The sequence below is a fragment of the Micromys minutus genome (genome assembly GCF_963924665.1).
Source record: "Micromys minutus genome assembly, chromosome: 13".
Lineage (NCBI taxonomy): Eukaryota > Metazoa > Chordata > Mammalia > Rodentia > Muridae > Micromys > Micromys minutus.
In genome coordinates, this window is record NC_137982.1 from 993,845 (window position 1) to 1,009,686 (window position 15,842).

General features: G+C 49.9%; 1 protein-coding gene across 3 annotated transcripts in view; it reads right to left on the reverse strand.

The window, feature by feature from the left end:
• Positions 1–449: 449 nt before the first annotated feature.
• The window catches only part of CACNA1B (calcium voltage-gated channel subunit alpha1 B), a gene marked incomplete at both ends in the record, with an annotated part of 161,608 nt that continues 146,215 nt past the window's right edge, over positions 450–15,842 (reverse strand). For 2 of the 3 annotated variants that reach the window (XM_080928034.1, XM_080928035.1), the window contains 9 exons: positions 450–980; positions 1,317–1,561; positions 1,783–1,987; positions 3,632–3,742; positions 3,894–4,029; positions 7,987–8,114; positions 8,858–8,970; positions 9,428–9,535; positions 13,372–13,480. In XM_080928034.1, the coding sequence (XP_080784160.1) occupies positions 450–980; positions 1,317–1,561; positions 1,783–1,987; positions 3,632–3,742; positions 3,894–4,029; positions 7,987–8,114; positions 8,858–8,970; positions 9,428–9,535; positions 13,372–13,480 (1,686 nt within the window). The remainder of the gene's footprint in view (positions 981–1,316; positions 1,562–1,782; positions 1,988–3,631; positions 3,743–3,893; positions 4,030–7,986; positions 8,115–8,857; positions 8,971–9,427; positions 9,536–13,371; positions 13,481–15,842) is intronic. The other variant, XM_080928036.1, reaches the window with a different exon arrangement.

A 15,842-nucleotide genomic window follows, 5' to 3' on the forward strand; every position in this document is an offset into this window, starting at 1 on the left:
GCCAGGCCACAGTTGGGATCCTTTTCTTGCTTTCAGGGGTATCCTAGCCCCCATGCCGCACATTTGGACAAACATACTCTCCATGAGGCTCAGATCTCTAAGAAAGTCCCAAGTACCCACCCTGGATGCTGGACGCCATAACATAGGATTTGGATTTGCTGGGTCCATCTCAACTCTGCTACCACCTGCTTAGGATCCAACATCTGGCATGGAACCCAGGAAGGCAGTACACAGGAGGGTAGAGAGAACCATATCCCTCTAAGAAAGGGCTTTATTAGTCTATCCAGTGTAAAAGGGAGGGAGGGAGAGAAGCAGGAGCCTCTACCACGGAGGCCACGATGTGAGGGCCCTCCTCCCAGGGCTGTGACCCCACAGCCCAGAGCGGATGATAAAACTCATCAACTGGAACCCGCACCCATGGAGCTGGTGCGTGGGTGGTCATGGTGCAGCTAGCACCAGTGGTCCTGGTCTGGGTGGTGGTAGCTGTGCCGCGCCCGGACGCCGGTGCTGAGTCCCAAAGTGCAGTGGTAGCCATTGGGTACACGGCGGAGAGGGTGGGATTGGGAAGTGAGGGAGGACACATAGGAAGTCCTGGAGGAGCGGCCAGAGTTGGTGGCCACTGCCTCTTCAAAGGTGAGTGTATCTTCAGGCAGGGTGTGGGCAGAGGCCTCACTGTCCAGACGCTGCCCTAGGTAAGGGTCAGAGCCAATGCGGGAGCCAGGAGCTAGAGGCTGGCTCAGGGGCTCTTTCTGGAGCAGGGCATTGTGTTCAGAAAGGCCGCGGCTGAGACGACCAGGGGAGAAGGCTGGGAGGCCACTCTGACCCTCAGCAAAGTGGACAGGCGAGGAATTGGCGGTCTTGTAGGTGATGCTGGGACGTGGGGTCAGGGGAGTCTGGGGGAGCTGCCTCCGCCCACCTCGGCCCGGGGTGCTAGCACCAGATGTTGACATCAAGGGGCTCCCATTAACGGAACCACTGCCCTACATGAAAAAGGGAACAGCAAATAAAAAATGAAAATCACATTAAACAGCACAGTCCACAGACAATATAGGCATCGTTACGCCAGGTTCAGGGAGGGCTCAGGCAAATGGAGGGGAAGCAGGAAGGAGGCATGTACTGTTCACGTGCTAGAAGCCCACGTCAGAGGGAAATAAAGAAGAGTGATTAGAAGTGCGTGCTACTGATTTCGAACAACTAACCAACTGATCCTGGGGTTCAGTGGTTAGAAAGACAGACAAGGGGGCCAGGCACAGAGGGTGTTCAAAGATCGGGGCAAGCAGAATTGGAACATTTGAACCATATTCAGCTCTGATTACCTGTGGGTGGGGTCCTGGCTCTAGTGCCGCTGTTGGCGATGTGGGGTGGCTACTGAGGGAGGGCTTAGGCTGCGGGGGCTCCCGGCTCCCGAAGCGGTCACAGGAATAGAAGCGCTGCTTCTCTGAAGAGGACGACGAGGGCTGCCTCCGCTCCTGGGACCTGCCTCGCTCCTGCTTACGCTCCCGCCGGCAGCCTGTGGACACCTCTCCATGAGGCAGGCCAGTTCCTGCAGCAGTACTCGGTGCTGGCCAAGAGTAGAGAGGTTACTGTTCAGCTGTTTCCTGAGCAGGGCAGAAGCCTCTGGCTCTAGACCTACAGACTCAATGCCTGAGGTAGCCAATGGCCCTGCCTGGTTCCCAGAACTGGGACTCATGCCCCTCCTGCTGTGGGCGGATTCTGGGGCCCTAGCCCGGCCAGGCCTGAAGTGTAAGCACTCATGAGGCTCCTGGGACTCTGTATACACACTACCTTCTGTGTCCGCAGACAGGCTAGGCCCCTTTTCCAGGGACCTCTGCTTCTTGTCCCTGCGTCGGTGGCAGCGATGGTGGTGGTGGTGTGACGCCTGACTGGGCGGAGGCCGGTCCAGGACTGTGTTGCAAAGCTGAGTCCCGTGTGGGCGTGGAGCCAGTGTGGAGATGGAGCGCTTCATGGGGCTGGCATTAGGGGCCGGCTGCCACAAAGGACACAGGATGAGGAGGTGCGTGGCCAGAGGTGGCGGGGAGGACAGAACAGGTAATGAATTTCCAAGATGCCCAGCTTTTTGCTCACCCTCAGACCTGAGACAAAAGCCTGGCAGCTTAACCCAAAGACCTTGAGAGCTTTTTGTTCCCCACCAGCAGCAGAGCACCCCGGCTGAAGGACTGGCTCAACTGGAGGGATCAGGATGTTACTGGACAGTTGCAAGCCAACCAACCATCTTCAGAGCAATTAACCCTGAATTAGAGGAGGAAACGCTTCAGAGAATTAAAACAACTTCAGCTGTCAAGAAGTGACTGGACTTTTGGCTTCTCAAGACCCCCTGCTTTGCAGAGGGTCTTCTTCTCTGTCTGCTTATGTGTACCTGCGTGTGTGTGTGTGTGTGTGTGTGTGTGTGTGTGTGTGTGTGTGGCTCTGGAGCTTACTCCACTGCTACTTGTGTCTTGAGGTTCGTTCCTACCTTTTACCTCTTTAACTGGCAGAGAACGTCAGCCCAGCCAAGCACCTGTCAAGCCAGAAGGAGCCACGTATGGGACAGAAGTCTGTAGGCGGGCATCCCTCCAGGAAGACTGGAAGCTGGGTTGTGTCACATGGGTCCCGCCGGGAGCGGGGTAGCTGGTTTGACTGAGGAAGCCCAGTGGGGCTCACACCTGGCTCTAGGGAGATGATCTCTTTTGGCCCATCCAAAGGATTGCTACATTCCCACCCTAACCATGCAAAATCAGGACCTATGGGAAAAAACTGCTGCAGAGTATAGCCACAGCCACCTGGAGGTTAAAGACTAGAAGGAAGCCTCAGCACATGACACCATGGGGTGGGGCCACAGGACTGACGTAAGGGGAAAAGTGAGCAACACTGTGGGCTACAGTGTAGGGACACTGTAAAGGAACACATGGCTGCTGGGGGTGAGAAGGGTGAAAATAAAGAGCACATGACAAATTCATAACCACCAGGAAGAGAAGGTCACAGCCAGAGGAGAATTATAGGCCTGGGCAGGCCCTGAGGACTCAGGTCAGCTGGTGGCCTCTTCTCGACTTCAAAAGTGACCTTGAAAAAAGGGGCTTGTCAACTCTAAGTTGGACATCCCACTCCTGGTTAAATGCACTCAGTGAGAAAAACCTCACAAGAGGCCAAGAAGAGAATAAGGGTTCGGGGACCGGGCAGGAAGGGCCATCCCAGATCCCCAAACAGCAAAAGGGTAAACTGAGGCACAGGCACTACTTTCTAGATTGTAGTATCTGTTCTGGTCCTAGAGTCAAACCCTAGAAAAGAAGATGGGTCAGAGCTGGAGGCAGCAGAGGGAAGGGGTCTGAGGGCCAGAGGACATAGTCTGGGAGGCAAGGGCTGGGGGACCAGAAATAGAGAGGGAAGACGCCAAGGCTACAGATCCAGAGCTCAATGGTTAATTAATGTCTCTCTGTCTCTGGCCTTAGGATTGTCCTGGTGAGGTAGGCACCATGTCACCCAAGGGCAGGAGCTGTCCAAAGTTACAATGGCAAGTGACTTCCAGTAGGCTATCCAGGCACCACCCAGTCCCCTCTCAATGTACACCATCAAGCCCACCCCTCCACTGACACCCCATCTCCTCCACAGCCTAGACGGTTCCAAGACAACATACCTGCGTTTCTGCCGCCAGCCGTGGCATAGAGGCTGCTCGGCCTTGGCTCTCGAGCCCAGGCTGGGGCTCCCCATTTTGTTCTCTCATGTTCTGCATCTGGACATCCACAGCCTGGAGGACAGCAGGCTGCTAAGTAGCATATCACAGAGCCATCTGGCTCCACCCACCCGCATCTCACACATCCTCACCCCCAGTTTCCGTGATCCTGGTATGTCTCACACTCCCTGCCCTCTCTCATACCAGCCCCCCAGGAAGGGCTCACCAGCGTTCCTGGCTGCCCCATGGAGATCTCTGCAGAATGGCCACGTTCTAGAGGAGCTCTGGCCTCATAAAGTGCATCCTGGGTCCTCTGTGTGCCCCAGGACAGCGACTCCTTGATGCCACTTTCCTGGGTTTGTCTGGGGAAAGAGATGTTCTACAGGGTTAGTGATCTGCAGGCTGCAGAACACAACAATTGCTTGAATCTCCTCTGGCCACAGTCTTGGCAAGTAAGGGTCAGTCCCATTCCTTCCTGATCTCTCACCCATCCCAGTATAGGAGCTCCAGCACGGCCCCCAAACCAAGAAAAATTATACAGCACGGACTCCAAGCTAAACAATACTCTCAGGGCAGGGGACTTAAAACACTTATTCTGAGGAAAATCAGATCCATCATTCCCTGCTCTGGGGACAATCAGCAAGTTCAACCCTAGTGGTTCTTCTGCAATATTGGCATCAAATGTCTGCCGCAGACCATGGTGGGAGAGGACAAGGTCACCTAGTAACTATGAGGTGAATGGAAAGAGCCATCAGCTAAAGAAATTCCAGAACCCTCCCTGGGCCTCTTTCCTCGGGAGTTTTTTGCTGATAATGTTTCCTTACACCCAGCACCCCACCCCTCTAATGGCTTCCTACCTGCCTGCCCCTCACACTATGTTCCTCAAGGTACCTGGAAGCGGCCATACCCAGGTAAGATGCCCGGTGCTGACTCTTCCCAGGCAGCCCCCCTGCAAGGACTACATGTGTATCATACAGGTTGGGGGACACTTGAACACCGTCATCTTAGCACACTCAGTGCAGGGCCTGACTTCTGAACACAGAGTGTGCTCACACAGTTGGCCAGGTCTGTCCTTGCTGGGCATTTCAAACAAGAATCGCTCATTGTCTTCTGGGTGTATTGCCGGCCATTTCACCTCAATGACTCTTGAGGCAACCCTGAGAATGGGTTCTAGATGAGAGGGGCCAGGCTAAACCCTGGCACACTGCCAGCCCCGAGGTCACCGTATGGCTCAGACCCTCTATTGGAACAGTGGCATAGGATTTTCTCTGACTGTGTGGAGTGATGTTATTGGAGGTGTAGCTTTGTTGGAAGAAGTGTGTCGCTGGGGTGGGCTTTGGTGCGTTAGAGGCTCAAGCCAGGCCCCGGAATTAAAGAAAAGTTTAGGGACAGTGTGGTGGCACATACCTTTAATCCCAACAGTCGGGAGGTAGAGGCAGGTGGATCAGTGAGCTTGAGGCTAGCCTCATCTACAGAGTTTCAGGACATACAAGTGTAAGCAGTGAAGGAAACCAATGAAAAGAGAAAGCTGCTGATAATGTAATAGAACAAGGGGCCATGTTCCAGCCCCAGCAAGAAATAGAGCTTAGCAGCGTCAGCCACGTGGTTCTGGCTTTATTGTCAAGGATACAAGAAACGGGTTATGTAATCTTCGTCTGCAACTAAGGAAGGCCACTGAGGCCATATGTCAGGGGTGTCTCTGCATGGGGTCCTAGAGGCCATCGTGTGAGGTTGTGAAGGTGAAGCATGGATTGTGTTGGAGCTGTCGGAGCCGTGGAAGACCTGTGGAGGAGAGCTGCTAACGGAGTGGAACCAGCCCAAGAAGGAAGGAAGGAAGGCATCGCAGGCAGCAGAGCTGAGAGGAGATGGAGATCTGAAGAGCACTTTTGACATCAGACATGAAAGTCCAGATCTCTCCCTCCCTCTCCCTTCCCCCTCTTTGGTCCAGTATTTCTTCACCATGTTCTCTCTCTTCACTTTGGGAACAGTGGTTGTATAGTATATGCCATTGTATGTTAGAAGTACATGAACTTTTAATTTTTATTTTACAGGGATTACAGTTAAGAGACTTTGGATTTATAAACATCGCTAAGACTGTGATAGACTACGGGGACTTTTGAAGTTGAACTAAATGTATTTTACATTATGATTTGACAATAAGCCTATGGGGCATGGTATGGAATGTGGTGGATTGAATGGAAACGGCTCCCATAGACTCACAGGGAGCCGCATTATATAAGGTATGGCCGTGTTAGATGGGTGGTGAAGTGTGTCACAGGGGATGGCTTTGAGGTTTCAGAAGCTCACCCTCTCCCCTTCTGCTGCCTGCCAATCCAGATGTGGAACTCTGGGCTTCTTCTCCAGCACCATGTCTGCCTGCATGTTGCCGTGCTCCCCACCATGACAACAATGTACTAAATCTCTGAACCTGTAAGCCTGCCCCAGCCAAACGTTTCCTTCATAGGAGTTACCCTGGTCATGGTCTCTTCACAGCGATAAAACCCTAAGACACTGGGCTGCCACAAAAGCTTTAAGAGTCCCATGAAGAGGTTGTGATTATCAAAGTGCCCGAGTCTTATTTTCCTTCTGGAATACAGTCACATGTAAGATACATATCTGTACACCTCTCACATAATACACATTCCCTCTCACACAGCTGCATAGATTTTCTCAGAGCAAATTTTATTTTATTTTTTAATGCTTAATTTTAAATGCACAAGAGGGACCCTTGCCAACTGTGCAATGGAAAGCACGTGACCAAGGTTGCTTTCAGGGCTGTGTGGAAGCTCTTAGGATGAACGTCCAAAGCTGAGAGCTTTTCTAACACACTTGTGGTCAGGATTCCCTCTGCATTATCTGCTGCCCACAACATAAACTTGGGCCTGGCTGCACAAGGCTGATAGGGCTATTGCCTGTAAAACAGAAACAGGTCCAGACAAGATCTGCATGCTGGCCTTTTGCCATTTTCAGGGCCAACTTGAGTTGGTGAGTCCCTCAGAGCCAACAGACAAGGAAAGACCACTATCCTGGAAGCCAGCTTTTAAGGAAAGCTGAGCAAGCCTGCCTTCTGTGCGACAGCTCTGCCCAGATCCTGTCCATAGCCTTGGGTGAGAAATATGATCCTTGATTTCTAACGCTTTGAAATTGATTTCATGAAACATTGTCAAAGAGTAAGGTGAAACAAAAGGACCTGGCCCATTTGTCTAGGAAACATAATAGTCTCAAAAATCAAAGCCAGAATGGGAAACTAGTAGAAAAATGGCTCAGTAGAACTAGGAAGATCAGAATTATAATTGTCTATGAATAGGCACTTGAGAGTTGAAGGAAGAAACACTTTATTTTTATTTCCTAAAAGATTTATTTATTTTATTTATATGAGTGCTCTATCGGCACTCCAGAAGAGGGCATCAGATCTCATTATAGATGGTTGTGAGCCACCATGTGGTTGGTTGCTGGGAATTGAACTCAGGACCTCTGGAAGAATAATCAGTGCTCTTAATCTCTGAGCCATCTCTCTAGCCCAAGATACAACTGAACAGTCTACAGGCACTAAACGCCAGTGACCACAGAACATAGAAGAGACAGTGTATTAGTCAGGGTTTTACTGCTGTGAAGAGACACCATGACCAAGGCAACTCTTACAAAGGACAAAATTGGGGTTGGCTTAAGGTTCAGTGGTTCAGTCCACTATCATCAAGTCAGGACCATCACAGGGTCCAGACTGGCCTGGCACAGGAGGAACCGAGAGTTCTGCATATTGGTCTGACTGAGGCCAGGAGAAACTGACTCTCCTATACTGTGCAGAGCTTCAAAGTCCACCCCCACAGCAACACACTTCCTCCATCAAGGTCACACCTTCTAACAGTACCACTCCCGAGGGCCAAGCATATTCAAACCACCACAGACCGGTGCATGCAGCGGCTGTCACCTCAGGAGTAGCACAGCTATCTACCCAAGCTCAGTGATATGAAGCTAACCTCAAAGTCCACCATGGAAGCCCTCAGACAGAAAACCCTAACAGCAGCTATCTTTATCAGCTTCCAAATGTCTGTACCCAAGGGTGGAGGTAGACATTAAGTTGCTCCAGAGCTCATCCTTGGAAGTGGGATGGAACCTGAGAACCTCCTATCCTCAGAGGACTGTTCTTGTTATGGATGAGCCCCCCTTTAGTTCAGGATGTGAGCTAGAGGCCAAAGTCTAGGTAGTGTATGGGAACAGATCTCCCCTCCTCACACTGGCCTTGAGTTCTGCCCACCAGCACTCACATGGTGCTCCCGTTCTACCAGCACACCCCACGCACATACCCCACCCAAACTCACACGGCACCCCCATTGCTGAGGGAAGTTGCACTCTTTTGCCGAAGGAAAACCCGAGCTCCTCGGAGCACAGCGGGCTGCGTCTGCTCCAGGGTGGCCTTCAGAGGGTGGAACAGGGAAACAGGACCCATCTACAAAGGAGAACAAGGAAGAGAAGAGGCCTGTCCCTGAGGACCTCAGCCTGGCACAACATGTAACAGAGTCCGGTCTCCTTATTCTGCAGCAAAGAACATTTTACTTTCCCAGATCTTGCCTTGCTTCCCGAGAGGAGCATGCGAACAGCAAGAACAAGGCAGGCTCAGCTCCCCCACAAAGGACTCCAGGAAAACAATCACATAATACAGAGCCTCGGTTTTTCTAGCTATACAGGTGGGTGTTAGTCTTACACAAAATTGGTCACCTCATCTTTAGGTTACGGTGGCTGCCACCTGGAATTCCAGGCTGGAGACAGGAGGATGACTTGTGAATATGAATGTGACATGGGGCCAGGAATACATCACTAGAATCTCTGTGTGTCCACAAAGCAGAACCATGGTGCTGCATGGGGTCACCAAAGACATGGCTGTGGCAGCACCAGAAAGATGTTTCCCACACCTCCCACACAACCATGAGCAAGAACAACAATGACTCTGGCCTGCACGGTGCCCCTCTCTGCTGTGCATCTCTCCCCGTTCTCTACAAGTTCTCCTCGGACACATCGCGTCCTCCCCAGACAACCACTGCACAGGCGACACTGCCCAGTGCTCCCCACGTCTCACCCCTAAATCCCAGCTCCCACTGGCAAAGCTCCACAACACTCCCAACTAGTAGTTACTGGAAAGCAGGCAGCTCGGCCATTAAACTCTAAGCAGCTACAGGTCTCCCACTACGGTACCTGGGACAGGCCTCCAGGAGCTTGGTGAGTCTGATCTCTGGTGGTTTTGTTCTGTTTGTAGAAGTCAAATATCATGAGCGCCGCATAGACCTTCCCCACCGTCATCTCGTCAGCTGAAGAAAACAGGCAAAGAGCCAGAGGGCGAAGTTTGGAGGACACATAGCACAAAGAAGCCACAGAAAATGTAGCTGGATAAGGAGGCAACTTCTTTCCCTCATCCCCTGTGTGGGCTCAGCCATAGCTGCTAGTCCTGTGTCTCCTCTAGCTACAGACACAGCGTGCTCTGAGCAACACTGCCTAGTCCTGTGTCTCCTACGTTGGACTAATGCATCCCTATAAGAGACCCTCAGAATTGAGCACTTCCTCTACTTTGTGCCAATACCAGTTCCCTCTAGCATTTCTTCAAGTGCTGTGAGATATAGTGCCAAAGTAGGAGGACCCCAGATCATTGCTTATGGCTACACAGGGCTGAGGGAAACCCACCTCTCCAAAGCAATGCACTCCTTGGCTACACTCCCATATGCCCCGAGGGAAGGTGGGGGCAGAGGGTACCTTTCAGTCTCCACTTACGTTTGTGCGGTGGTACCAGTAAGTCCAGAGTCTTCTGGGGCAGATTAGCCCACACAGAGGAGATCTCCTTCCTCAGCTCAGCATCACACTGGTGCTGTTTTGTCCCCGCTGGGCCAGGACAAGAAGGAAAGGAGAGACACGTCAGAAGCAGCCCTGCAGGCCCCTCACTGAGGCAGAGCTGGGGACAATGGTGAGGTGGTATGTGGAGAGGAAGACAGGGTGGAGTCGGTGCTAAGGAAGATATAGCACAGAAACAGGGGCCTGCAAACCTTCCTGCACAGGAGGACGCAGTGCAGCTGTGTGTGTGTGTGTGTGTGTGTGTGTGTGTGTGTGTGTGTGTGTGTGTAGGATAGAATCCAGGGCCTCTCCTCTACAACAGAGCTATAACCCCAGTACGTTTAATATCTTTTGAGGAGTGAAAGTTACAATTTTGATGAAGTTTAGTTTATCAGTTTTTTCCTATATGGCTGATGTATTTGTTTACGTATATATGCTGTGTATGTGACTGTACGGTTGCCCGTGGAGACTAGACGAAAGGGGCACCGGGTCCTATTTGTGAGTCTCCTGCTGGGACTCAAACCCTGAGACTCTGAAAGAGTAGTGAACACACCCATCTGGATTCATGCATTTTTCTAAAAAGAAATCTCCACTAAACTCAGTTGCCAACATTTTTTTCCTTCTAGAGGTCTTTATCATTTCAAATTTATGATTCCTTTCAAGTTAAGTTTTGTAGGAGATCAAAATATGTGCTATGCACTGAAAGGCATCCTCACTACTGCTTTGCAGAAGTCATAAAAACCAGCGACTAGAAGATAGTCACCATTAAAAGACCTAATGTTCAAAGTGCCCTTCTGAGAAGACAGCAGAAATCTCGCTCACCCTCTCATTGTGAAAGCAAAGAGCAAGAGGAGACCTCAGACTAAAACCCACCCCGCCAGCACCTTAAGAATGGACATCAGTTTCCAGAATCCTGAGAGATATATTTTCTGGGCAAGCTGCCCAGTCTGCAGTATGCTGTGCCAGGACCCTGTGATGTTCCATCTTAACAGAAGTTAGAATCACTTTGCAGACAAACTCTAGGCACGCGTGTGAAGGTGTCTCCAAAGAGGGTTAACCAAGAAGGAAAGCCATATAAATGCAGGCTACACCACCCGGGGCTGAACAAAGGGCAGTGAAAGGCAGCAGGCACCTCTGCTTCCTGCTTAGGGATGCTCTGGCCCCTCCCACCGCACTTGATGGACTACCCCCTCTAGCAGTTAGCTAAAATAAGGCCTTCCTCTTTAAAGTTGCTTCCTGTCAGCTATTTTGTCAGAGCAGCAAGAGAATCAGTACACATTCCAAACGGACAGTGAGTCAAACACCTTTTCTTTTGTAAATGGCTGTCTGACTTTACAGCCCGCTGCTTATTAGAGATGAATGGTATCTCTTCCACATCAATGCCCTTTTCTGATCCGCAGAAAATCAGTTGGCCTATGTGTGTGGGTTTCTCCTAGACACACCTTGAGCAGCACAACTCCATGGGAAGAGGCTGCTTTCTGCCTTGTCTTCTTTTCAACAGGATCATTCAAGCTCTACATTTCTCCACAGACTTTAGAATTGATTCATCGGTTGGGATTCTGTCTGGAGGACAGCAACGGGAGGAAGGATGAGGCTGATCTCATCCACAACACATTCTCACCACGAACCAGACAGCGGCCACTCACCTCTATTCAGGTCTTTGATTCCTCTTACAATATTTGGAAACTCACAGAATAAAGTGTACAGGTGAATTTTTAGTTATCCATGATACAGAAATACCGTATTGTGTTTATTTTCAAGGAAACATTTTAAGAAAACATTATGGAGTTATTTTGTATTGTTTGTTACTGGAACACAAATGCTCTGTCTGCTACCTTTGTATACATGTCAGTTTCAGTGACTCTAAAAACAAACTGGGACTCTGCAGACAACGATACAACTCTAACCACAGGCCTTTTCATTTATTATTGAAACAATCTTTAAGTTTAAACCTACTTTGATCATCTTTCCTCCCTCCGCGCCCTATCTTGCTTGCTCTTGCTTGTTCCCTTATCTTATTGGAATGGCTGGGCCTCAAGTATCTCTCTGTAAAATGAGCCCTGACTCAGGCCCTCCTTAGTTCTGACTTTAACAGAGTTACTATGTGAACTGTTACTTTAGCTGCAGTTTTTTATAGATATCCTTTATCATGCATTTCTTGGATGTCCATGTAATTCCAGCTCTACATAGGACTATTTTTAACAAGAATGGCCACTGAACTCACACTGGTTTTTCCCCTCTGAGACTGGAGATACCATCCAGCTCCTAATATTATTTGATACAGTGTTACACTGACTGAGTTTTGGAACACCTGACTGGAATAAACCCCAAATGGCATCCTATGTTATTTTCTTTTATGTACTGATAGACTTCGTTTGCTAAAATTGCACTCAAGATTTTCATGTCTACAGTCAGCTCACTAAAATTATATTGAAGAACTTTATGTCCACATTCAAAGAAAGACTGTTTTTATTTCCTGTCATATCTTTGCTTCTGTGTCAGAATAAAGTACATTTAAAATAAGCCAAGAAAGATCCCATCCTCTCTCCTGTAGGAGTCTAGATGGTCTGTATTCTCTACACCGTTTGATAGACTTCATCAATGAAGCCAGCTAGGCCTGGAGTTTTCTGTTGGAAGGTTGTTTGCTATCGGTTTGTCTAAGAGAAACGATATACTAAGGTTTGCTCATATGTTATGCACGGGTGCATATGTGTGAGGTGCACGTGGCTAGGAGGGGGCATGTGTACCTACATACTGATGATGTGTGAAGCACCTCTTTGTGCATGTGTGGAGGCCAGAGGAAAACCTTGGGCATCATCTTCAGGAGCCCAAAGCTCACAAATTAACCTTAGCCAGAACTCCAAGGAATGTGCATGTCCCATCTCCCTCGTACTAGAATTACACGCACATAACACCGTACCTAGTATTTTTATGCAAATTCTGAATTTATCAAGTAAGTCATGCCCTTATCCCCAAGTTTATCTATTTTTGAATGAGTTTGGTAGTTTATATTCTTCAGAGGATTTATACATTCCCCTAAGATGTTCTTCTCAGAGAAGAAAAAAAAAAAAAAAAAAAAAAAAGAGGAAGGCAAAGACAGGGCAAAGACTGAGAACCATCTGAGAGAAATCAGCAGAGACTAGTCCCTCGAGTAGCTGATTCTTATGAAGGAAGAAAAGGAAAAAAAACATAATGGGGGTAAGAGACAGCTCTTTTAAAGAAAGAAATGTAAGAATGTGCATAGACTGGCACACATAATCCCAAATGGAGAGCAACAAAACAAGAAGCAGACAAGCAAACAATGGGTCCCAACCTTATGGACAGACATAGTGAGAAAAGATGGGACCTGGTGCACAGGGGCCTCCCCTCCCTCTTCACAACATAAATAGCCAAACTGTATGGTGCAGATGAGGGAGAGGGATGGGGTACAGGATCCCCCTGGTAGAGGGAAAGGGAAAAGAAGGAGGAGATGGTCCATGCCGCCTATAACATGATTGGGACACTGTCATTGCTGAATGTAGTGACCTAGAGCAAGGGATTGCATTTCACCATGCTGGCTTCCTCCTTAGACATGAGATATTGTAATGCTAATACAGTTGTCATGGAAACAGTCAGTGCCTAATAGAGCAGGTAAGTTTATCCAGTTGTTCCCCCAGGCTGAGCCCTTCTCTTTATCTTCCTTCTTACACATCTAAGTAGATTACTTTATTTTGTGCATGTATATGTGATTGTGTGTGTGTGTGTGTGTGTGTGTGTGTGTGTGTGTGTGTGTGTGTGTTTTATTTTGCTTTGAAACAGGAGGTCCCACTAATTATCCAAGGCTGCCAGGAAACTTGCTAAGGATTGACTGGCCAGGGCACTCCCTTTCCCAAGGCCACGTGACTCACCTGGGGCAAGCTTGATCTCCAGTGCTGTCCGGATGAGGGCCATCAATGTGGATGTAAAGTGTACCGTCATGTCCTCATTGGATATGGGCATGTTCATGCGAACCAGGCGCTGGGGATGAGCAGGGGCAGATCAGGGCCAAGCATGTTATGGTCACTCCCACCCTAGAATTAGTGTTTGGGCTCTGGAGCTTGGCTTGGCGTCCCGAGAGTGGTCCTGGCAGATGCCTGGTCCAGAAGGCTGGGTGGGTGGAGGTTTGCCAGCATTCTCTCCTCCCAGACCCCACTCTCATCTGAGCTGAGATTCTCCTGGCTAGAGAAGAGCAGAAATCCAAGTAAAAGCTGTAGCAGAAGCCAGGCCCAGGAGCCTGAGTCCTTCCCACTGACTATGAATGCCACGAGGGGGTACGGTCCTGGCTGAGTGTCACTCCCTGGGACAGCCTAGAACATACTGGAGACCCTATCCTATGGTTTTGCTTACCTGTCCTCTATCTGCAACTGGATCATTGGGTAAGGAGTGGCAGCCAAGAGGCCTCTCTGAGGTCCAGTCCCAGTGAGGCATACCTCAAGAGAGATGCTCCTGCTTAACGCAGGTCTTAACCACAAACAGGGGGCCAGGAAGACACACTTGAAGACAGACACCATCGTAGGTAAATGCACGAAGAAGAGTCTTAAGAGACCTTTCTAAGGGCCAGAGCAGTGCAAGCTGCTCCTGTCTCTGAGTGGCCAGCTCCCTTTCTTTTCTGGTTTTTTCAGAGACAAAACATCTTGAAACAGGGATGTGTCTGAGTCATTCCTCTGGGTCGACTCAGCAGCTGCAAGAGACTCCAGCTCTCAGAACATCTGAGGGAGGATAAGGGTCTCAGGTGCATCTGAGAACACTCGGTTGGCCAGGAAGCACCCCAGAAATACTAATGTACTCTGTTTAGAAAAAACAAAATAAAAACAAAAAACCAAAACAAACAAACAAACAAACAAAAACTAGAGACAGGGCTTACCCAAGGCAAGCACCCTTCTTTGGGGGAGGGCCACACAGTCCAGCTCCTAGTATTTTGCCCCCCAAGTTCTGTATCTTTATTGTGATGAAGGGGGCACAGGGGTGCAGAAAATAGGAGGTAGGCTCTTGTCCTATGAATGCTGGCAAAGCCCCACTGGGCATGTCCAATTACAGGACCAGGACCTCACATGACACATGTGTCATACACAAGGGAAAGCCTGCTTCCCAGAGTATAGCATCCCTGCAGACCAGCACCGATGGCAGTGTGAGAGGCCAAGGGATTCCTCTTCCAGGGAGGGTCAGGATGGGAATGAAAGAAGAGCAAGCAGACACGTTTCTAAGAGGGGCAGATCTGTCCAGGACACCAAGGGTCACCCTCACAAGGGCTCCCACGTTTGCCCCCAGTCATGGAGGATAGAGAAAGACAGAACCTTAGAGAAACAGAGTGGCAAGACCAGGGCAAATAAGTTCCAAAAATGGTACTGGAAGCATCTCTTGGGCCCTCCCCATCTTGCCCCAAGCCACCTGCAACCTACCCTGAAGGCTCTCTTGGTCTGGTCACACCCTGAACCTCAGGATCCTTAGGCATGGTTAAGGTGGGCAGTGCAACCCTTCTTGCCCACCTTTTTGTCTGCTGGTGTCATAGGAACAGAGCTCTCCCTCCTGTGGATAGACATGCATGCATGCAGGGTCTCTGCAGTTTCAACACACATGCTGGTTGGGGGCAGAAAAAGGCAGGAAGAACCCAGAGGCATCTGTGAGTGGTGGGAGAGCTGTTTGGTTCCCACAGACTACACTGAACGAAGTGGTGGACAAAAACCTAGAATGGGGTACGGAGACAGAAGATGGACAGAGTACAGTGGACCAAAGAGGGAGGAGCCGGCAGGGAGTTCTCAAACAATGCAAACACGGTTGGCACTGTTTAATGGGGAGCAGTGGGGACTGTGAGTGCTCAAGGCACTGCAGGTGCAAGGAGCTGTGACTGGGCCAGGAAGGAGGCCTGGAGGTGTTCACATTCACTTCCTTCCTCACGACTCAGTGCGCTGGGACTCCTGAACTCCCGAAGCTGGGACTCAGACAAGGGCATCCAAAACGCCTTTCCTTTTCAACACCAATTCCCTCCTTCCCACTGGGAAGCTTATGAAGCCCTTGAAGACTAGCTGAGCATAAATCCCTACAAGGCTGAGCTTGCGTAGGGTAGAAGGGTACAGCAGAGGAAAGCAGCCGAGGCCCAGAGGCCCCATCCATTCCCAGAGGCCAGACCTTGCAGACTTGATGACCACCCATGACAGGAACATAGGGGCAGAGCATCCAAGCCCAGAGTAAGCACCCTCTGTCCAAAAGCATTGCTTGGTTTTGTCTTGGTTTAGTTTGGTTTGATTTTGTTGGTCTTCTCGTTCTTGGGAAGGCACAGGAAGAGAAGGAAAAAGGGCTGGGGATGGGGTGTCTCTGGCTCCGTTGTCCCAAACTCCTCAAG